Source organism: Scophthalmus maximus, chromosome 5, assembly GCF_022379125.1.
Source record: "Scophthalmus maximus strain ysfricsl-2021 chromosome 5, ASM2237912v1, whole genome shotgun sequence".
Lineage (NCBI taxonomy): Eukaryota > Metazoa > Chordata > Actinopteri > Pleuronectiformes > Scophthalmidae > Scophthalmus > Scophthalmus maximus.
Window position 1 is genome coordinate 1,172,447 of NC_061519.1, and position 23,634 is coordinate 1,196,080.

General features: G+C 40.3%; 1 protein-coding gene across 12 annotated transcripts in view; it reads right to left on the minus strand.

Annotated features, from left to right (window-relative positions):
- Positions 1 to 2,036: 2,036 nt before the first annotated feature.
- Positions 2,037 to 23,634, minus strand: part of epb41a (erythrocyte membrane protein band 4.1a) — a 63,288-nt gene continuing 41,690 nt past the window's right edge. For 11 of the 12 annotated variants that reach the window (XM_035634609.2, XM_035634612.2, XM_035634614.2 and 8 more), the window contains 5 exons: positions 11,864 to 11,992; positions 10,544 to 10,645; positions 9,782 to 9,862; positions 9,353 to 9,468; positions 2,037 to 3,204 (listed from right to left, as the gene is read on the minus strand). In XM_035634609.2, coding sequence (XP_035490502.2) covers positions 9,370 to 9,468; positions 9,782 to 9,862; positions 10,544 to 10,645; positions 11,864 to 11,992 — 411 coding nt within the window. In that variant the 3' untranslated portion in view covers positions 2,037 to 3,204; positions 9,353 to 9,369. The other variant, XM_035634606.2, reaches the window with a different exon arrangement.

Here is a 23,634-nt window from a genome sequence, read left to right on the forward strand (position 1 = left end):
TACAAATGATATTTTCACTGCTCTGGATAACAAAACAAGTATGCGCCGCACACTTCATTGGTTTATCTAAAGCATTTGATACTGTAGATAAGTGGTTCCCAACCAGCCCCCTCGATTGGGAACCCCTCTAGGGGGTGCAAAAGCTCAACAGGGGTTGTGAAGCCCTTTTGTTTTTAAGGGTGTAAGAATTTTTATATGGAAAATATAGATAACGCTGCATTTAATTAACATGCCCTGCCCAATTCTCATCTGTCCTAATCCACTCACCTTGACGTGAGCAGAAAAAAATCAGTCAGTAATGTGAGCTATGTTGTCGAAGTTCAGGGCAGAACGAACACTTTCAGTTTCAGTTTTCCCCTCTTCCATGTCGACAAAGAGAGACGGTGGTCAAGGGAGCTACAGAGTGAATGCAGAGAGGGAGCGTCGTCAGTGAGGACAAATAATTGAATCAGAGAAATAAAACTGTTTTTTATTAATTTTTATTTTTTAAATCTGATTGTTTCATGATGGTTATATTTTTAAAACAGAAAACACAGGCACATCTCTGCACAAGATAGGATCTTTTCGTATGCAATGCAGCCAGAGTAGGTCTCTTCCTCATGTTTAGTTTTTTTCTTTTTTAAAGTTAAAGAGAGTGGTGAATTTCTCAAAAGGAAAAAGAGGATGTACACTGACAGTAATATTGAGTTTGGCTTCATAGAGGCAATGGACAAAATTAGAACTGAGTGTCATTTGCAGTGAGAAATTTGCAAATAAAAGTTTACAGTGACACCCTGAAATGGTGGGTAAACCCAGAGTTAATTGTTCCACGCTGCTACTGTTTTTTAAAATGTATGCAGTGAAAATAATGATATAATGAAGATATTTCAAATTATATAGGTGACTACTTTCCTCTTTTTTAGGTGGACTTGGATGGGGAGTGGTGGGGATCTTTAATGTATACTAGAGTAAAAATATAGGTCCCTGAAGAAAAAGTTTGGGAACCATTGCCGTGGATCATCATCTTCTCTTGCAAAGTCTGCAAACTACAGGTGTCAGTGACACTATGTTGAACTGGTTTTCAAATTATTTGACTGGGATATCTCAATGTGTATCTATAGATAATTGTAACTCAGTTACACTAATAATAAAGCCGGGTGTGTTTTATTTCCTATTTAAATAAATAATCTTGGTATGGGTTTAGACCAAGCTATTTTCTCCCTGCTTAGACACCCCTTGTTGGTTACTCAAGCCGAGCGATGAGCCACAGTACAGCTGTGTAGCCTAGTTACCTTTGCTGGATGGGTTAAAAAAAACAAAACTGAAATCCTGAATGGCTCTTTTTACTTTAAAAGACTTGTGACATTCCAAAGTACTTACAGTTTGCGCTACTACCTATAAGCTAAACATACATGTGCAGCTAATGTCAGTGAGGCTAACATTAGCGGACAGCCGCTTCGCAAAAAGCAGTTTTTCAGAGCGTGGAAATCGCCGCAGACATATGGATCAAACTACATCTAACAAGTTAACTATAGCGATTGCTAAGTGGGTGGCAAATGAATGCAGACCACTGAACATCGTAGAAGACCCGGGTCGTTGTTAGGCTGGCATGTGCCGATCCATCATATGCCATATAACAATTGCAATTTTTTGACTGCACTGACTGCAGATACAAATCATAAAGGAAATGTATTCTTTGTGTTTATTTGATACCCAATCAAGACACTCTGGTAAGAATTGCTTTACATTGTTGATATGGGCTTACAAACTGCCTTGAACTATCAAATGACAAAAAAAATTCATAAATCGCGATTAGTTATTGAAATTCAAATTCAAAAATTGCGATTAAGAAAATGTATTGTTTGAGAGCCCTAATTTTTAGGTCTCAACCTTACTATGAAAAGTGCCTTAAGATAATGTATGTTGTGTGTATCTATCTATCTATCCATCCATCCATCCAATTTTAGTGTAAAAAGTATTTAAACTTTGCAAATTACCATCTTCTTTCACCAGGTAGAAACCGAGTAAGGTAAAATAAGACAACGTCTACATGTGTATTTTTTCTGTGTATGTTGCTATTTTATTACATGTCTTCCTATGATTGTTAGATGAGGGTTAACATTCAAGAAAGAACTTAGAAATATTGGCTGGCTTGTTTTTCTAAGGGAAAAGGAAAGGGAGTGCCACAATGAAAACGACAGCACAGTAAAAGAACTACAACATAAGCAGAAACACAGCAGATGCTGAAACCAATTTATAGAAATTTCTAAAACTGTATCTGGTGACTGGAATGTTCTCAATACAAAATCTTGAGGTTACATACAAGTGTGCTGAGTATATCTAAAAACACACAAAAACAAGACAGGGTGAGAATAAATACACAAAAGCTCATTTCATCACACTGCTGTCTCCTTGGTCCTGATAAAGCCCTGTTCTAGTGACAGAAAACTCTACAACAATAACAACAAGAACAACTCAACAATCAAAGATGTATAAATCACTCAAGAAATAATTAAGTCAGAACTTAAAACAAGGTGAAAGGAGTAATTGCCCCCCCCCCGGTTTGGTAAACTCAATCATTTTTATACATGAATTGAAAAAATATTTTTTTTTCACATTCAGAGGGAAAATAAATATATACTGTACAAGAAATGACACCAAACCCGTGCTAAAATCTGAGAGGGATCCTCATCGCCCATTGTGTACAATCTCATGAAAAATCACCTACAAACCTTTTGTTGATGCTTTTTGGAACATGTTAAAAAAACACTTCACCTCCAAGTTGTTGATAACCAATTCTGATGGTAAGAAAAACTGTAGAAAAATAAAGTACCAGTAATCTCAAGATTAAAAGACCAAATGCCCTTGAATTTTCTTAAAATCTCCAGACAAATTGGAGAGAAAAATTCCACAAATGTTGTACTTTATTTTTTTTTTCTTAAAAAACTTTTTTTTGTGGGCGGGGGTCAGTCCAGTGGTTGATCTCTTGGCAGTGAGTGGAAAAAGAGGGGGATTGTGGGGAATACTGGGAGGGTTCTTGGGAATGTTCGGATGACTTTCCAGGCCGAACTCCATGCTCATGGAGGTTAAAGTTCTTAGTTCAACATTGACGGTGATCCACGTCGAAAAGTCAGTGCATTAGTGTGTAATGGCTGGGGGGTGCTGAGGTAAAATGGTGTGATGGAGACACAAGTAAGAAGGGAGAATTGGGGGCAGCTGAGAGGTCTAACGTTTTGAGAGAGAGATGGACACAGAAGGGGGAAAAAAGGGAAAGATATTGTTATTGAAATTTTTACAGCCAAACCTGCAAACTTCAGATCACAACAGACACATGAGGACACCAGCAAATTCTAATGTATGTAATAATGTCCATTTCCACAGCACGACTAAAGCATTGTGTCATAATCACCATTCTTCTGAAAAGACTTCAGAAATACTGTTAACTATAAACTCATCGCTTCCCCCTTTGCAGTCGTTTCACCATTGTTAAACTGTTGACATTGTAGCTTAACACTTCCTGCAGATGTTTCACATTAAAATCTTTCCTGGAAGGGGAAGGATTAGGGCCTCTAAGATCCTGAAATATATAAATATGTAAACCATTTTTCTACCAAGTTACGTTGATGGCAGCTAAAAAGCCATAAAAGCAGCAAAGGAGAAGAGACTGGAAAAAAATGGGGACTGATAACAGTATTTCTGTCTCTGTGGTGCATATGATATGACATGTTTGGACTGATGGATTTAGTGTTGTAAAACATGATAAATCAGACAAACAGGTAAACATGGAGGATGTGCTGAGTTGGCATTGACATTAAATCAGAAAAGGAGCAGCTCAGAAAAGTGATGATTTTTAATAAAATCAGCTACAGGGCTCCAGTTTTGCCTTGTTGTAAGAAATCTATTTATCATATTTACTTAAAACAAGGAAAAACTGCCACTGACTGACTGCTAATTTATGGCATCAGGAAATGATGATTTAAACAAAAATTAAACTCAAACAGATACTGATGGCAAAAAAAATCATAGTGAGATAAGACAAAATCAGGATTTTATGTCCAAAACCTAAGAAATGCTGAATGAATTAACAGGAGAAGACTATGAAAATGGTAGTCGAGATCACAAAAGGTTGCCGTTTGCACGCCCTTGCTGACCATCAATGGGACTGTAGTAGAAAAAGTCAGCAGCACCAAGTTTCTTGGGGTGCACATCGCTGATGACTGGAACCACAACCTTTACCAAGAAAGCCCAGCAACACCACTACCTCCTGTGGAGACGGAGAAAAGTAGACCATAATGTGTCTTATTGTGTCTTATGTTTGTTTTTAAATGTGACCTGCACCCTGATCTGTGGTGTACAGCATTTCCCTCCCATGTATGCTGTGACTTGTATTTTGGAAGTGACAAATAAATAAATCTCAATCTTAAAGACAAATGAAAATAAGCACAAAAGGTGCTTTTTATATTATCTCTTTTATCATGATAACAAAATGCATTAATTTAGAACATTTGCATTCCCTCTGACTACAGCTTAACAGTAGGCATGAACTGCTATCACAGGCCAAAGACATTAGAATGAAGATACCAATAGTAAAAACAGATAAAGTACATCTTGGCAACACACACAACTACCCATACACCAGTACAAGTCTACTTTATGTTTATGAGAACCAGGTGGAGACGCCAAAAAATGTCCCAGAATCATTTACATAATTTACTGTAGTAAAGTAAATATGATTCTGTTCCCTGAATAATCCTCCAAAAAGCTGTCAATATCAAACAAAAATTATCAAATCTTAAATTTCTTTGTATCAATTACAATCACACAATTAAAATAGTTTCTAACAATTTCATCCCTTTTTGCATGTTCAGACAGTCCCTGATTCTGAACTTCTTAAATAAAAAACAAAGAATAGAAACAGATTCGTCAGGCAGAGAAACAAATCACTCTCACCCAACTACAGGAAACCAAAATCAGATCAGATCCACCTCCTAAAACCTTTGGTGTCTCCACAAAGGAAGAAGAACGTTCTTTATTTTTCAACTAATTGACATTTAAAATTTGTATTTGCTATTTATTTATTTGTTGTGGACTAGATGAGGGTCTGACAGCTAAAACGACATCAAAATGGAAAAGGTTATTTGTATTGTTTTCTGTGTTGTTTTTTGTTTCTTCAAATAAATACACTTGGAGTGACTCTGACATGTTGCTGTCACATACCTAGTAGCCTTCAGTGTGATATGTAGTTCCATTGAGAGCACTAGTAATCTGGATTTGGTAATCTTGGATAAGGGTAAACCAATCCAATGCTGCTTTGAAAAACTGGGACAAAGGTATGATGTAGGATTTTGTGATCCTCAATGGCAAAACATAGGATTTCCAAATCCGGATCATTTTCATCCAGATTACATTTTTTTTAAAAACTGGGCCCTGGACTGGTCAAGTGCAAAATGTAGATTTGAAACTACTGAGACATGACAAATGGTGATACAAGTCCACAAGACAAAAAAGGAGTCATGCTGTGTGGTCTGCCACACAGCTTGAGGGTTTGAAAGGCCTTTAGGCCACTGCATAGACAGACTGGGAGGTAGGTCCACTGTGTTTACATACCAGACTGTCAGTGAACTAAACAGCACCAGATTCCCAGCCTGGTCCCTTTAACATCACATAAACAAGACTACAATTAAAGTGTCATGGGCACCATTACTTTACATAGATAATTTTACGGAATCATCTTGTTTCATGTTGAAACAGATTTGACCAAACAGTCAGCATACACCCCCACATCCTTACATAGACATTTTCATTTTCATGGTACTTGTATGTACTTGTGTGTAATGTAGCAGACTATTATGTAGTGACTAAATATCCGTTGAGTCACAATTGAGATCTACATGATGGTATGTAATAATCACCATCGTCATGTTTACTTCATTCTATTTATTTGTCCTAGTTGCCAGTCATTGTGTAGTTGGTGGTGGCTTCAGTGGCTCATTATGGGTAAATTTAAAGCAATGTAATGTTTCACAATTGCAGTGAGGTCTTGCCTTTAGGCTTCTCCTGAAGCAAAACTGTCAGGGCCAGATTTACTACAAAAATGGCATCAGGCGTATGTGCGCTACAGATTGTGATGACTCTGCAACCAGAACCTGCATGTATTCAGCTTGATTTAGTAAGGGGGCAGCTCATTACACAGTCAGGCTCCAGACTGTGGCTGGTTCTGCCCTCCACAGCTCACAGGGGAAATTTCACTAATATCACGAAGCTCAGAATACAACTTATCTTGATTCCACATGGTTCAACTCCACCTGAAATACATAGATGTAGTAATACATCTACTGCGAGGGCATCATTATGATGTTGTTTCATTGAAAAAAAATGGAGGGAAAAGGTACCGGGAGGAGTATGGGGGGAAATATCAATGGATTACTACTGCCTTATAAGATGCACACTGCGCAGCCACACGAAGGAGTAATCTGACATAGTCAGACAGATATTGGCGAATGAAATTAAAGAAAAAAATGTCGAATAATGATTTACACATTATGATGGTTATAGTTACAACCCGGACATTGTTTACTTTTATCACTTTCATGAAAAAAATAATTTTTGCAGAGTATTTCATGTTGTATTTTATGGATGTGCTCAATGAGACAGTTAAAGCACAGTCTGTGTGTTTCTTTGTTTGTTTTCATGACAGACACGTGAGTTCATGAAAACAAAGACATTTTATTTTGAGTATTTCATGTTAAGGTTGTGATACTACTTTATACACTGGCCTACATACAACATAGGCATTTGTTTTGTTCCCTAATGGCAGACTAAATTCAATTTAAATTGTATTTAAATTTTATTTGTATAGCGCCAAATCATAACATACATTATCTCAAGGCACTTTACGAAGTGAGGTTGAGACCTGACAGGTTCTGATGCTACTGTGTTGTACAGTGTATCTGTGCTATTACTGGAATGAATCTGATACATTGTTTCTCTGATGGCAATAATCTTATTTGTAAAGAAGCTCATGAAATCATTACTACAAGGGGTTGGAGGAATAGGCTGTTCAGTAGAGCTTATACTGCTGAAGAGGAACCTGGGGTTGTTTTTATTTTCCTCTATTATTGAAGAATAATATGTGGTTCTATCCTCCTCTTTTTTACTATCTTCTTTTCAGAGGTGCCACAGTGTCGAGTGTGGACCGTAGTGAGGCTGCTGCACTATCAACAACATCATCAATTTGTTTGGGAGTAAAGTTTTGATAGGGTTAGGGTTAGAGTAGAGAGTGGAGTAAATAACGATGGAATTTTTTCCTTGAATTTACTCACAGTTTTCTGCTGTAATAGAAATTTTCTCTAAATTCAGTATAGTTAATATTGAGAACTCAAATGTAACTAGAAAATGGTCTGACAGACAGTTTTGAAGAAATATTATTAGATTTTCAATTTCTATGCCAAGTCAGAACGAGGTTGAGGGTGTGATTAAAACAGTGAGTAGGTTTGTTTACATGTTGAATAGAACTAATTGTGTCTTATTAGTGAAATAAAAGCAGAACTAAGATGTTGGCAACATCTACATGACTGTTGAAATCACCCACTATAATAACTTATAAACAGATGAAAAGTCTGAGTTAGGGCAAGGTGGACGATATACAACAATTAGAAGAACTATTTTTTTTTTTCGATTTCCAGCTTGGGTGTATGAGGTTAAGAGTAAGGGTTTCAAATGAGTTAAAACTATGTTTAGGTCGAGGGTTGAGCAATAAGTCGGATTGGAAAATTACTGCTACCCCTCCTCCTCAGCATGTGGTCCGAGGAATATGAGTATTACTGTAAGTGGGAGGTGATGATTCATTTAAACTAACATATTCTTCTGGCTGTAGCCAGGTTTCAGTCATATAGAATAAATCAATGAGATAATTGGTTATCAGATCATTCACTAACAAAGACTTAGAAGAGTGACCTAATATTTAATAATCCACATTTTATTGTTCTACTTTTAGTTCATTTATATGATTTGTATTGAACTTCATAAGATTTGCATGAATCACACCCCTCTTATTTACTTTTGGTTTTAACAGTTGAAGTGGTCGGGGGGCAGACACATTTTCTATGGGGTGTTGTGGGGCAGACACAGTTACTATGGGGTGTTGTGGGGGTGACTGCTCTAATAGAAGTAGGATGAACGCCGTCTCTCACTCCGATCAGATCAGGTTTTCTTCAAAAGGTGCGGCAGTTATCTATGAAGCCCACATTGTTATGTGGACACCACCTCGACAACCAGCGGTGTGACATGTCATCACTGTTCAAGTTGGGCAGGGGTCCAGAGAAAACTATAGAGTCCGACATTGTTTTTGCATAAGATCACACCGAATCAATATTCACTCATGTGACCTCAGATTGGTGTAAGCGGGGGGTTGTTACTGCCGATGTGAATAACAATTTTACCATATCTACGTTTATCCTAAGCCAGCGGTTTAAAATATTATTCCATTTCACCTGCTCTGGCCCCAGGATTACATCTGACTATGGTCGCTGGTTTCGCTAAGTTCACGTTCCTCAGAATAAAGTCGCCAATGACCAGAATTGTTTTCTCAGCCAGTGTGTCGCTTAGCGGGGAGAATTTGTTGGAGACAAGGACTGGTTTGTGGTGAACTATGCGCTACTAGTGTTAACTACCGAAGCTACGATATGGAGAGCAGATAAAACCGTGTAGACCAATGTAAGTTAGCAAGCGAGTTGCTAAAAAGGGAGAGAGCTGTGAGTGTTTAGATTAAACAAGGGTGAGTGGAGCAGATAATTATCCTAGTAGTTAAAGTAGTCCATTCACGCTGCACATCATAATTGTATTTATTCATGAATAAGAACAATTTTAACTCCCCTGTCCCAAATTTTACAAATTCTCATCTGGTCACCCTACTCCCCATGTTTGTAATGTAAGATGTTTCCAGTTCCATTTAGCAGTGATGTAATCATGACACCTGGGTGGACTCGCTAATTTTTGAACTTTTCTGCACTGTCTTACAGAGACAACAAATACTATAAACACACCTGTCATGCCGCTGTTAAACTAGGAACACTGCATCTTATTTTTATACGCTACACCCAACACAGCTATCCTAATGGTGCTAGAAATGCTAAATAGCTGCTAAATGTATGCCCACTGAGTGTTCTACAGTCAAGACTGCATTAAGGGAGTACTGCCCAAGAATAAGTTCATGAGTGTTTTTGTGGGGAGGGTTGATGATCTTCACATTATCTACATGAACAGAAACATCGTTGTGGCAGGGTTTCAGTCAGAATGGTGAGAAATGGGTGAAGGAGAAGACTGATTAGTTATGGTTTGTTCAGGCCCTAAACTTCAGGGTATATGCACTCACCTTCCAAAGGATCTATGTTACTCCGGAGTGATCTCGGTTTCCTGGTGCACAACCACTTTGGTAACAGACATATCTGGGTGCTGCTCTTTTGCCTCTTTAATGGCCTGAGCCAAAGCCTGAGGAATAAACAAAGGACAACAATCCATGATTGTTAAGGAGAACACAATATATGAGTTTAATTAAAATGACTTGCGCACAAAACAGATCTACTTGATGTATGAATTGAATTTCTAAGAGGCAAATTAGGCGTACAAATAATTCCAACTTCTTCAATGCTGTACGTAGGCATTCCAAGCAGATATAGTATAAATGAGCCAATACACAATTACAGCGCCTGCTTATTGCAGAGCGTTGAGGAAAACCTTATTACAGCATCCTTTATCTTGAGCAGTGAAATACTTATCATCTTCCATGATTTACATTCCTTACCTTGTCATGATCAATTTCAGTGTCTCCTGTAATGACGATTCGTTTCTCAATGCGAGTCTCAGAGATCCCTCCTTTCACCGTCTACATCAGAGAAATGATACAAGCTGAAATACAAGCTTTCTCCTCCACAGTCGCCAAGTGCTGCTCATTGTGGGAACTATTGGGTTTCTCTGTAATATTGTGTTATTGTTTCATGCCCCTTCCCAATGAAGCCCAGTCTATTCTTATTGGCCAGCTTGCCCACTCTGTTGTAATTGGTCAATGGCTTTCAGTGTATGTAGGAAGTGTTGGCCTCCGCTCTTGCTGCAACTGGCTCTGTTGGGGGTGTCAGACTAGCTGGGAATATTAGCTGGAGTACTGACGAGCTGTTTCAGGAGCTTCAGGAGCTCCCTTTACTGCAGACTTTGAACTTAATTTTGCAGACCTTTTACATACACTAAAAACATATAACAAACTAGAAAAAAATGGTAAAAACATAATGTCTCCTTTAAAAAAAAATAATAACTTGAATGGCAACATGCTGAAACATACTAACTGCTCAAAATGTTGTGTCTGTTCATTAAACGTAACGAACTGGAACCAATGCCAGGCTCTGTGCCAAGTTGTTATCATGATAACAGGAAAGAAAGTTACGCTGTGGGCTACAACTTCACACTTTTTAACTTTTATATTTGTTAAAAGTTTGGAAAACTATGCTGAATTAGCAGTTTTTCTATTGCTGTGTATCGACCAACTGTGGACCTGTTAGTGAAGTGAGCGTACCTTGGTGATCTGGGTGGTGGTGGTGGTGCTGATGGTCTCGGAGGTGATGGTTTGGGCACTCAGCAGCACCCCTGAGTCCCTCTCTGCCAGGCAGTCCACCTGCTGTGGGAGAGACACCTTTTAATTGTTACACAAGAATTACACATAAATCCATTTTTAACACACCCAATTATCTCGTATCTATTATATGTATGTGTGATTTGTAATTTGTGTAATTTGTGTATGTGAAAGACTTTTAACAACACTCTAATCTTGGAAATGGAGCTGGATATTGAACCAAGGGTCTTTTTCTAACCAACCAAAACATCTCTTAAAATTGCACCGCATGGCATTCAAATTAGTTATCTTCTTTACTTATTCTTTAATCCAAATAAGGAGGTACTTGGATGACTGCTCATCTTTAAACTACTATTTTGGCTTTGTAGTAAATTAGGAAAAAATGTGTTCATAGTTTTCAAAATAATTTATCAAAAAGTGGTTATGGTATAGTATGGACACCAAATTGAAAAGTTAACTGTAAATAGAATTAAAACAGGCTGGATCAGTAACTGGGCAAAAGATGCGAGAGTACGTTTCTGGGTCAAATATAAATGGTTAAATTGCAAGTGGCTGGATTTAGATTTTTTTTTTCCAATTTCCCTTGTATTCACCCACTCACCATGGTGTCAGCAAGGAGCTGGCCTGACAATTGGAAGCAATGTGGAATAAAAGGTTTGATGACAAGAACACTTTGACATGTGGATAGGAGGACGACCTGCTCTAGCTGCTGAGCCACAGCTGCCTAGTGTGTGCCATTTAGTTTGTATTGATTTAATTTACAGTGAAATTGGTTTGTTAATACTGACCTGTAAGGCATTATTACAAAATTAAATTAAGTCAGGTTTATTTACATAGCCCAATATTACAATTTGCCTCAAGGGCTTTGGAGACTTCACAGCATTAAACACCCTCAATACTTAGACTCAGATTCCTGAAATCTTAGGCACAATCTATACCACAGTTTATTATTATTTCTTGCCCCTAAAACTAATCTTTGGACATAATATATGACTATGTCTACAAACTGAAAGGAGCCATCAATTTAATATCCTATACAAGTGAATGGCTCAAGCCATTAGTCTGATTTTAACAAGTCAGGCAAGGCCCAACATTTGTGGCTAGGCCAGTTCTCCACAGTGAAAATTCTGCCCATCAATACGTGGAGTAGCACGGCTTCTAAATAAATTTGCATACAAGGTGAGACAATTGTATTTAATCAGAGCCTGGAGATACATTGTAAAGTCATATTGTTTCATGTACAATTCCCAGAATTCCCCTCACCTGTGCTGACTCATACGTAATGGTCTTGGTCTCAGTGTGAACTAAGGGGACATCCTGGTAGGTCACGGTTCCTCTCAGGGAGTTGGTTACGTCTGAGATGGTGATTGTCTGGGTCTTAAGCACAGGAGACTGAAGGGATGAGATAAAGTCAGCAACAAGCTCTCTGAGGGCTCCATCATGACAAAACAACTATCACTCATATATGTCAGCAAGAAATGCAAACACACCGTAGCCTTTAAGAATTAAGGGTGGATGAAGTCTTGTAGTTGGTGTCATAGACTTTAACGCCACCATGGTGAGCAGAAAACAAGCAAGCATGCAAATACATTAATACTGAGTGCTGCGGTAGTTTAACGTTTGTTAAAAAAGGTGCTACATTAATAATTAAGTAAAAAAACATATAGTACTCATGAAGTTACTATCACTTTTGCTCTTATTTGAACTACACAGAATAAATGAGTTAAGGTTTATTGCACACACAGATCCTGTTGTGTGTTTTCTACTGAACAGTGGTTTTGACTTTGTCATTATGTTGTGTGCATGTAAAGCCATTAGAATGATGAGGTGTCACATCTGCTCAAACATCATCTGGCTAAATAGTGCAAGTGTTAGATGAACCTGAAATCATACTGACACAGAAAGGTGTTCATGTCTCCGGTTTCTCTGAACAGGAGCAGTACAACCATAACAACGTATGTTTTTCAATGTATTTCCCTGACATGAATACAGTATCTGTACCTCTGCAGAGTTTAGGAGAGACAGGTGGTCTAAGGGTGAAAACTGGTCAAATTTAATTATTTAAGTCACAGAAAAGTGCATTGCTTTCTGGTGGAAACATGACTCAAAAAGAAGAAATGCATACAAATTGTTCATGCAGTTTCCCAAAAACAACAGACACATCCAGAAACTATCCCACTGGATGTGTTCCTAAACTACCAAATGCAATATTCATTTAATTCCCCCTCCTGTCAAAAAAGGGTTTTCTTCTGCTTTTTGGAGTTGATAGGCTTCACTGAGGTTACGGCTGAGACATAGATATACCAGCACAAAGATAATTCAAAATCCAGGCACAGCTCGCTCGTCACTATTTTAGTCTATATTGGGCCAATCTCACATTACAGTACATGTTACATTATATGTAAACAATAGCCTCTGGTTCTCTAAGTTTCTTTATCTGAGAAACCACATGAAAGGAAAATGAGACAGTAGCTAATGTCAAGTTCCCTGAAATGTGCACTTCTGCAGCAGTGAACAAACTGTATGAAATATAAACAGCAACAGCAGTCTGGGCCAATTAAGCGTGTATTATGAGTTAACTGAGGAACAGGTGAGATCCCCAAAAATAAAGGAAGAAATGTTGCACAAAATTTAATTATTTATAATTAAATAAAAACAGACAACTTTTTTAGTATTGTAAAAGATACCTTTTGGAGATAAACAGAATTTAGTTAGCTAAATCTCTCTATCACAAACAAAGACAAATCAATGATGCAGTTAACAAGAATAAATAAGTGATGTTGGCAACATTAGCATGTAAGCAGAAGTAACATGTAAGCAAACCAAATTGTTGACAGTTTAACTATAAAATCATTCACTATTTATGAATGAATGAGTTATCCTGTAATAATATATGTGACAAGGCATACATTTGCGTAAATTTGCACAGTCAAAATGCCATCAGAGGGCTGAATATCTTTCCGAGTGCAAGCATCAGATCACTGCTTTGGCCAATGCCCATTATGCTTGGAGAGTGAGCACACTAGCAGGCCTGAGCTTTGGGATGCTGTGTCTGATCCCAGTTCACTTAAGAGCCACCACGACTTAAACCCCCCAAGTTTGGCTGCCAGTTCTTACATCAAGGTACAAATACAATCAGTGATGACCATGTAAAAACAACACAAACATGGCACACAGTACAATAACAAGTAACAGTAACAATAAAATCTGAAGGTCATAAACTGTACATTAGAATAGAATGAGTCACCAATACCCAGAAAGGAAAAAAAACTGTACAGCAGCAAGTTCAACTTAACAAGGAACATATGACATTTTTGTGCTCAACACTGATGGATTGTCAATAACTTCAACTCCAACAAGAGCTGCAGTACTGCAGTTTAGCAGCAGGTTGTTTTGTGTCCACTTCTGGTGGAAACTTGTACACTTTTCATTGTCACTTGGAATGAGCTCAATGGAAATATGCATGTGAAATATGTCGATTTTTGACCTACAGTAGTCCTGCACTGTCCCAACACTTCACAGAAGCTGAGAAGTGAACTCCAGTCAACTCTGATTGGACTGATAACTGCCAGATGCACATCAAAAGAGACGCAGAGGAAGCATTTTTCTATGGAATCTTTCAGCATTTATGGCTTCAGAGATCACCAATCAAATTCAGGAGCTGGTCAGGAACACAGACAAAGAAGCTTGCGTCTGGCATAATAATTCAGGTAAAAAAACAAACAGCAATTTACAGCATTTGTTGGCATTTCTAAGAGCTGATGGCAAAACAACAATAAACTACAAATTCACATTTTTAGTTCACTGTACCTTTCAGCTACAGTCTGCTACATGCTCGACAATGTGATGACTTGGGAGTAGGTGGACAAAGGAACCTGTGGTCTTAGGTAGCTACTGGATCAGAGGTTCATCAAGGTGATGTCATGAGTTTAACCTGTAGGCTCCACAAGAACCATCATCAAAGATATGCATGGTAGACACAAACTTAATAAATAAAATGTCATTCTTACCAACAGATCCAGGTGTATATGTTCATATTTAAATGATCATATATCAGTTGTATCTATTGTTTTTAACATACCTTACTGTAGCTTTGAATTAATACTATAAAAGTCACGATATACCAAGAAAGAGGATATATTCATTGGCTAATTAAGGAGGAAATTGTAGTAATTTCTTATAGTGTCACTGAAAAATACAGGCTTACATACAGTATAGACACTGAATCATTAGCAGGTCATACAGATGTGCCAACATCCACCAAAGGGCTGAGTACATTTGCTGAGCCTACACAGTCTTTTGTGACTTATAGATTTAATTAGCAATGTTAAATAGTAGTAAACACACAACAGTCCCACCATAATTTCAAAGACTAAACATTACACAATCAAATGTTTTTTTTAATTTAACACTTCCATTTTAAAAGCTCTGAGCATCATCTACACTGTGGATACAACAGTCATTTACGTACTTTGAAATTATGCTGTTGTTGATTAAAGATGCAAAAAAGTTAAATAACTACCTAACTGATACAAATTGTAATATTAAAGGATAAAAACTTACATGTACAATAAATATCTTTTAAAACACAAAACTTGAAAACATTGACATGAGACAAAAGCTGTGTGAATCTGAGCCTGAAAACTTTTTAAATCACACAGCTGTGCTCAGAGGGAGATACAATTAAAGATTGCAAGACACACGGAGTTGATACTATGCATCTTAGTGTAACTCACAGAGGTCATCAACATTCTGTACTTCCAGCATTAACAGATGAACCACACTGAAGCATTACCCAATGTTCTCTATCACACTGTATACAATCAGGCAGAGCAAAGGTTTCAATCTTCCTCCCTCCACTGTTCATGGCAGTGTGTGGACACATGCACAGACCACATATCAAAGAACCAGATACTTGGATGAGAGGTGAAACCAGATGTAAAGCTTAATATGCAACTTTTCACACTGACAAACAACTAGACTAGCTGGAGTCAACAGCATGAATCCATGGAGCCAACCTGCCTTGTGTCCTGCTAGTGTTGGTGTAATGATGTGGGTAAAGTTTCCTTGTCACTCTTTGCTGACAATGTTCATCCCTTTATGATCACAGTTAACCACCTTTTAATGGCTACTTCTAGCAGGATAATGCTCCGTGTCACAAAGAAAATTGATCTCAAACTGGCTTAATGTAGAAACACCTTTGGGATGTGGTAGAACAGGAGATTGACAGCATGAATGAAAAAGCAAAGGAATGAACTCTCCAGTGTTAGTATGGTGTTTCCATTAAAGTGCTTGGTGAGTATAGCTACTAACAGCGGAAATGGAATAGCAATATCCTGTAGCATAGGTTCTTTACTGTACAAGAATTGCAGCTTGCCAAACCTAGCCAATGCTTACTTTGCATTTCTTTGTCATTAAAGTTCTCAAATATTAAATGTTGAATACAAGCAGCCATTCTAGAACTTTGCCATGATAAAAAGTTGAATTATTATACAAATCTGGAAATATTAAACATCAAAGAGTAAGGAACAGGATTATGACTATGACCATGCTGTACAGGTGCATTTCATGAAATTAGTGACATGTCAGAAATGACATGTCAGAAATTTATCGGAACATCTGACGGACGGTCGGGAGCAATTAATCGCTGCTCGCTCCCCCTGTAAACTGCACGGCAAATGATGCACGACAAAGCTTAAAATCGTCCGACTTTAAAAAGAGTCATACCACTCCGAAATCGGGGCAAAAATGTCCTTAAATGCCAGGGTATGCCCGGCTAATGCCAAAGAATCTATCAACACTTTGTCATCTTTCAATCAGTTGAAGTTTTGGATCTTCTAAGTTTGGGATTTTGTTTATTTTTCCCCTTGAAAGACTGGAGGTCTGCATTAGTTTCCTTTTATGAAATACCTTTTTCCCTTAACCTGCATTTTGGGTCCTGCTCTACCAAACCGTAACAGAACCAATGTCCTGCCCATGTCCCCAGTGTCCTGCCCAAGTCCAGAGTCTCCAGTATCCTACTCCTGTCTCCAGTGTCCTGCCCCAGTCCCCAGGTTCCAGTGTTCTGCACAAGTACCCAGTTACCAGTGTCCCTAAACCCCGGTCGAAGGCCAGACAGACTCTTGTCCCTGCCCTGTGCCGACCAGGTGGACCTGGTCGTCCACCTGAGCAGCTATGCATGTCTGCCCAGCCTCCAGGCCGTCCGCCTGAGTGGCCGTCCGCCTTAGCCCCCCAGCAGAGCCCCTACTGAATCTTCCTTTGTTTTTCCCGTGACTCTCAATTTCTGTCTTTGCTTCTTGTTTTCTCTTTGTAATTGAGCTGCGGACAATCAACACCCCCTTGATGACTGCGCACACTTCCCTACACACACAAAAACAAACAAACAAACACACACACACACACCCCGTCATCATCATCGGCGGACACTCGAGTTCGAGTATGTCTGTCCTCCTTCTTGGTCTTTATGGGTCTTCAGGTGGGCGAAGAGGCCAATCCTGGACCCGCATATTTTGGGGCAATATGGGCATGGATGGGTAGTGGTGGTTGTGGGTTTGGGTGGAACCATTTTGGTGGCAGCAATCTCCTTTCTAGGTCTGCACTTGTCTTCTGTAGCACTATTGAAGCTCCATCTCAAACAGGTTTTCTCCAGGTTTTCTCCCTGTTTGTTGCTGTGGCCTCCCAGGTCTTAAGGCCAATGTGGCACTTCTTGAGGTTTGCTTTAATGTTGTCCTTGTACCTTCTCTTTTGGCCTCCTGGAGCACGCTTTCCCAGAACAAGCTGTGAGTTGAGGGCTTGCTCGGGAAGGCGAGAGTCAGGCATCCGAATCATGTGCCCAGTCCATCTGAGCTGGTGTTGGGCAACGATGGCAGTGATGGTGGAGATGCCAGCCTCCTCCAGGACACTGGTGTTAGTCCGTCGATCCTCTCAGGTTATCCTGAGAATTCTCCGGAGGTACCTCTGAACAAAAGCCTCAAGTGCTCTCAAATGCCTGCTGTATGTGGTCCAGGCTTCTGACCCATACAGGAGAGTGGGGAGCAATACCGCTTTTTAGACCAGAATTTTGGTCTTTGACTGGAGGTCGCAGTCCTCAAAGACCCTTTTTTTCAGTCTTGAGTATGCCCCGCTGGCACAGCTAAGACGATGGTGTACCTCTTCATCAATGGTGGCTTTAGATGACAAGAGGCTGCCTAGGTATGGAAAGTGGTCCACATTTTCCAACCTGGTGTTGTCAATGGAGATGTTTGGGGGTCTGCTGCTGTTTGATGGTGGCTGATGGAGGATTTGAGTCTTTTTTATATTGATGGCCAGACCAAGCTGTTTGTACGCTTTCGTGAAAGCAGTCAAAGTGCATTGTAGGTCCTCTTCTGACAGGGCTACAATAGCATTATCGTCTGCATACTGCAGCTCTGTGATGGATACGGTGGTGGTTCGACCCTTAGCCCTTAATCTGTTGATGTTCAGAAGTCCATCAGTCCTGTACATAATTTCCACTCCCAGTGGCAGCTGGTTCCCTGTGAGATGGAGAATGGCTTCGATGAAGATGGAGAACAGCGATGGAGCAATAAGCCGACATGTTGTCGTGCTGCGACATGTTTTCGCAGCACGACAACATGTCGGCTGCTGCACGAAATTTTGTTGTGCAGCAGCCGCAACACTCGGATGTATTTTTCTGGGCAGCCAATTTTTGCCAGGACCAGCCAGAGGGCCGCGGTAATTCCCACAGTCCACCTTGTTTCCCTTCTTAAAGAGGGAGATGACTAAAGCATCCTTCAGCTGTGCGGGGATTTCCTCTTTTTCACATATTTTGAGCAGTAGGGTGTGGATGTGTTCAAGGAGAACAGGTCCGCCTTCTTTCAGAACCTCAGCTGGGATGCCGTCAGGCCCAGCAGCCTTGTTGTTTTTCATGGTCCTGATAGCGTCCTGCACCTCTTCCAAAACGGGTGGTTCTCCCATACTCTCAATGATGGGCAGTTGAGGGAGTTGGTCCAGGGCCTCAAACTCAGGAGTAGTGTCCCTGTTCAGAAGCTCTTCATAGTGCTCCTTCCACCTGTGTGTTATTGCTTCCTTATCTTTCATCAGGGAGAGTTCATCCTTAGAGCGAAGGGGGGTTAGGCAGCGGTGGCTAGGGCCATATACCGCTCTCGTGGCTTTGAAAAAGCCTCTTGTGTCTCCAGAGTCAGCAAGCTGTTGGATCTCCAGAGCCTTTTGTGTCCACCACTGATTCTTCAGTATCCTAACCTGTGATTAGACAATTGCTTTCACTTTGGAATGGGCTTCTCTTTTATCCTTACAGTTGATGTCATTTTGCCAGGTGATGAAAGTTTTCCGCTTGATGTTGATAAGCCGCTGGATTTCGGTATCATTCTCATCATACCTGTCTTGATGTTTCCGCTTTTTGTAACCAAGGATGGCTTTGCAGGAATTCATGATGGTAGCGGAGAGAATGTCCCAATGCTTTTCAATGTCCTTAAGATACTGGTTTGTCAAATCTGCGCTGAGGGCCGCCTGCAGGTGTTTTTGGTAGGTGGTTTCTCCCAGTCGCTTGATGTTAAGCCTCGGACGGGTCTGTCTATTCTGCTGTCTTCTTTTGCGCATCAGGCGGATAGACATGGTGGAGCGAATGAGGTGGTGGTCAGTCCAGCATTCATCAGCACTAATCATTGCTCTCGTGTCGAGCACGACGCGGTGGTCTTGGGAGCGCACAATGACATAGTCAATGAGATGCCAGTGTTTAGAGCGGGGATTCATCCAAGATGTCTTGAACTTGTTCTTTTGACGGAAAAGTGTGTTAGTGATGGCCAGGTCATATTCGGAGCACTTTTTTAACAGCAGTAAGCCATTGGAGTTGGTGTTTCCAACCCCTTCTTTCCCCAGCGTGCCTCTCCATAGATTGTGGTTTCACCCTACTCTGGCGTTAAAGTCTCCAAGAAGGATTAGCTTATCCGCCCTGGGGACTTTGGATAGAATTTTGTCCAGGTCAGCATAGAAGGCTTCCTGTGCATCAAGTGTTGGAGCGTAAGCACCAATAACAGTGGCCATCTGACTGCTTGCAAGCATCAGACATATGGTCATTAGGCGCTCGCTGATGCCCACAGGAACTTCATGAAGGTTGTTGAAGAGCCTGTACTTAATGGCAAAACCCACACCATGGATTCGTGGCTCATCAACAGGCTTTCCTTTCCAAAAGAAAGTATAGGCTCCTTTTTCCTCCTTCAGCTGCCCTTCATCAGCCAGACTGGTTTCAGAGAGAGCTGCGATGTCAATTCGGAACCTTTTTAGTTCCCTGGAGATGATGGCTGTTCGTCTTTCAGGTCGTTCACTGGCTTGGTTGTCCATGAGGGTTCGCACATTCCAGGTTCCAAAATGTAATTTGTGTTTGTGTTACTGGAAGCATGGTAGGTGACCCCTCTGGATGCGATAATCCAGACAGGGGGAAATGAGGCAGGCTATGTTTAGGGTACCTTTTCTAACCCCCTCCCCTTCTGGAGTGAGCAGAGCTGATCCTTAATAGGGCTGCCCAGTCATGGGTGCAGCTACTGAAAAGCTCTTTCTGCCTCATCCAAGGGCTTAGCAATCATCACACAACCACCGCCTGTGTGCCAGGTTGTGGCTAGGGGCTGCTAGACTTCACGATCCTGCCCCCGTTACCTCTCCCCGATCGCCACAGGACTTTGTTATCCAGGATGTGAATGGTATAGGTTCCCTTTTGGGAGGACGCCTGCGCGTGGCATCTTTTAACATGGGGAGACTGATGCGCCTGCAGCCACCACAAGGTCCGTGGCAGAGAGGGATCTGGATCCAGTGTCATGGAATCCAAAATGACTGGAGATCGCCCTCTGTTGCAGCCTTCATCTGCCTTCTCAGCCGTTGTGGTGCTTCTCACTGCTGCCATCTTCCGCCTAGTCCGCCGTTGAGGTCTTCACTATTTGCCCATAGCTGGGGCTATTTTCCCATAGCTGGGGCAGAGGTTGACGGGCAGCAGGGCATGTCCACTTACTAGTGGGCCTGCATGCCACGTCTCTGGGGTCCCCTGCTACTCCAAGATCCCGTACAACTTAGCCTGGAACCGCGGGGTGCCAGTTACCGCGTGTGGCCACAAGGAGGCGTGTACGAGTTCTTGGCAGTGGAGAGGCTATGTACCGGCAGAGGAGGTTTACGCACTCGTTTCCTTTTTTGGCCCCCTGCAACAGTGGGCTAGCCAGCAGTGGTAGCTGAAAGCAGAAAGTAGCAAGCAGAAGCGGCATGCAGCATACACTATGCACTAACTACAAGCACTACAGCCACTATTTCTACTCCAACACTACTTCACTGAGCGCGTCACACGCCCTGTGTGAAAACACACACACACACACAACACACACACACTGTTGCATATCAATGCAACATATTGTAGACTATGCAACACTAAAAACTAACTATACTGTGGTTACATAGGAATTATTATTATTATTATTTTTCTTAATGGCATTCAACATTAAAAAAAAAATTCACTTTATAGTTTCAGATCATAAAATTTATTTGTATCCTTTAGGATTCCTTGTTTGGTCCCTTGTTTATATAAACAGAGGAGACAATACATTTTCAGTCACTGCTGTCATTCAACAGGAAAGAAAGAAATGAGAACAGCCAGGCAACAACTGACAACTGTTATCTGTCTATCTCACATAGTTACACCAAATTCCCTTTTGACCTATTAAATCACATGGTTGCTGCCTACCAATCATTCTCGTGCTGTCAAGTTTTAAAATTGTTCTCTTTCTAGCTAGTATCTGGAATGTACTCTATTTATTTATCTCCATGATGAACTATTGTACAACAAAAAAAGCTTTAGTAATGTAGGCCAGTATGACACATCACCAAACTTAGCTCCTGTAATGTGATCTGCTAATAGTCATTTAATACTTTTAGCTGCAGGAGTGAAATGAACTGAACTGCTGTTTTAATTGCTGCTTTGCTTTCAGGGCAGAACGTTTTCAACAGTGTGCAGCTCATCATGATGACTCATGTTTTGTCTCTGCCAAAGTTGCATATCATAGCTAGACATACAAAGAATACCGTCATCAATCATACAACTAAAAGGTCATAACCAGTAATGATGTCATGTAAACAAGTACACCATAACTTAAGAAGTGCAGCAGCTTCAGTTTAAGGCATTTGAAGGTACATGAGCACTGCAGGACATCCTGAGTTCACTACAGTACTTTAGAGCATTAAGTATAATATGTTTAGATGTATTAAATGTTATGATTATACTTGTTATCATTTTACTTTATCTTCATTGGAAGTCGGACCACATAATCCAATGAGGCACAAATATCTCCAGTTCTGATGATTGTTACATTTTACTGATATCTTAAATTTGATCACATGTAGAAAATTCTCCTGTCAGGCTCATGAAAAACTTCCAAAACCCACTGAACTGTGTCAAAATAACAATAATTTTGTCACCATTGTGCTGCACTCCCAAAACGTTTTGATTATTTTTAACCTTTATAGATTGAAATAACTCAGAAACTTCCAGAACTAAAGTCAGTAAACCAAATGTTGCTTATGCCCACTCTTGGAAGACTACAAAATAATGCCTCTGCATTTATCTATAGCTTTATTGCATTCAGACATTGCTGTATTATCATCCTAGCATCACAATATGGTTGTGTCTGCTTGGTTGCTCCAATCATTTAATAGGGCTTCAATTGTTAACTCGCGCTTGTCTTCTGATACTTGGTCCAAGATTAAAATAGGGTCAATGGATGTCAATCATAACATCACTATGCTCAGCTGCACAGATTCTTAACCAGACCTGCCAACCTCGGGAAAATATTTTGAGTACCATATTCGCATGCTTAATTTACTTTAGCACTTAGTTCACTGTGTTTTCCATATCTGTGAGATGATGGGACTATTTAGAGACTATGGTGGGTGGACGTCAGCCCCTGTAGGTGGTCAGGGTCATGCTACCCAGAAGAAAATTTTGTACATTTCAAAGTTAAATCCATCAATCTGGTGAACTTTGATAACAATTAAGGAGGCTAGATCTATAAGAACTTTATGCTCTTGAAAACAATTGTGCGCTGTAGCAAAGAATTTAATCATAAACAAATGGAAATGAATGATGATCACCACCATTAATATCCTTAATTAAAAAAGTATGTCCATCTGTCTCTCATATCTTGAGAACCGTTCATGTTATCAGCCTCACACTTGGCACGTGTGTTGTAAAGGGCCGAAGAAAGTGCAGTGTTGAATTTGGACAAGTGTTATGTTCAGTATTGATACATTTCAGGGTTATGTGTACTGAGTCAAGCTTCACCCAACTTTGATTAACCAGGTGACTGTGCAGCAGCGCGGCTTCAGAGCTCTGAGGACTGAGTCCTGCAGGTCTTCATCAGGTCCACATCCAGTCTTTACTCACAGCGGCTCAATAACTGCAGGTCACTTTTACAGTTTCAAAAAGAAATCTCCAACCAGAGTCAAGCCAAGAAAACAGTCTGCTGTAAACATGCATTTTGAGAACGGGCACTACACTAGTAACGTTAAAAACAACACCCCTCATTCTGTTAGTCGTGTGGTGCAACGTGAGGGGAGCAGTGTGGGGCTAGGTGGCAGACAGCTTCTTTGCTGAAGCAACGGAGCAACACACACATTAGAGCTCTTTTATGTTACTTAGTAGTGAACAAATTTGTTTCAAGTTTGTTACAAGTCTACAGTATGGCGCTACATATTAGACTATGGCAGGACACCACAGTCTAGTCAATGTACGGGAAACACTGCTTGAAATGGTTATTACAATTTGCCAATAATTGCCGCTTGGTAGAATGAACTCAGCGCTGTGACTGGTCAAACTCTTCGCCTTTTCCATTTGGCAGCAAGATGCTGCAGCCTCTTGATGTAACACTTGAGTACTGCATGTGCTCAATTGCACCAGAGACGTTATGATTAAATTCACAGGCATCACCAGCTTTTCGCATAATTTAGAATAATACCTTCATTTTATATAGTGCCTTTCAAGGGAACCAAGGTCACTTAGAATGACA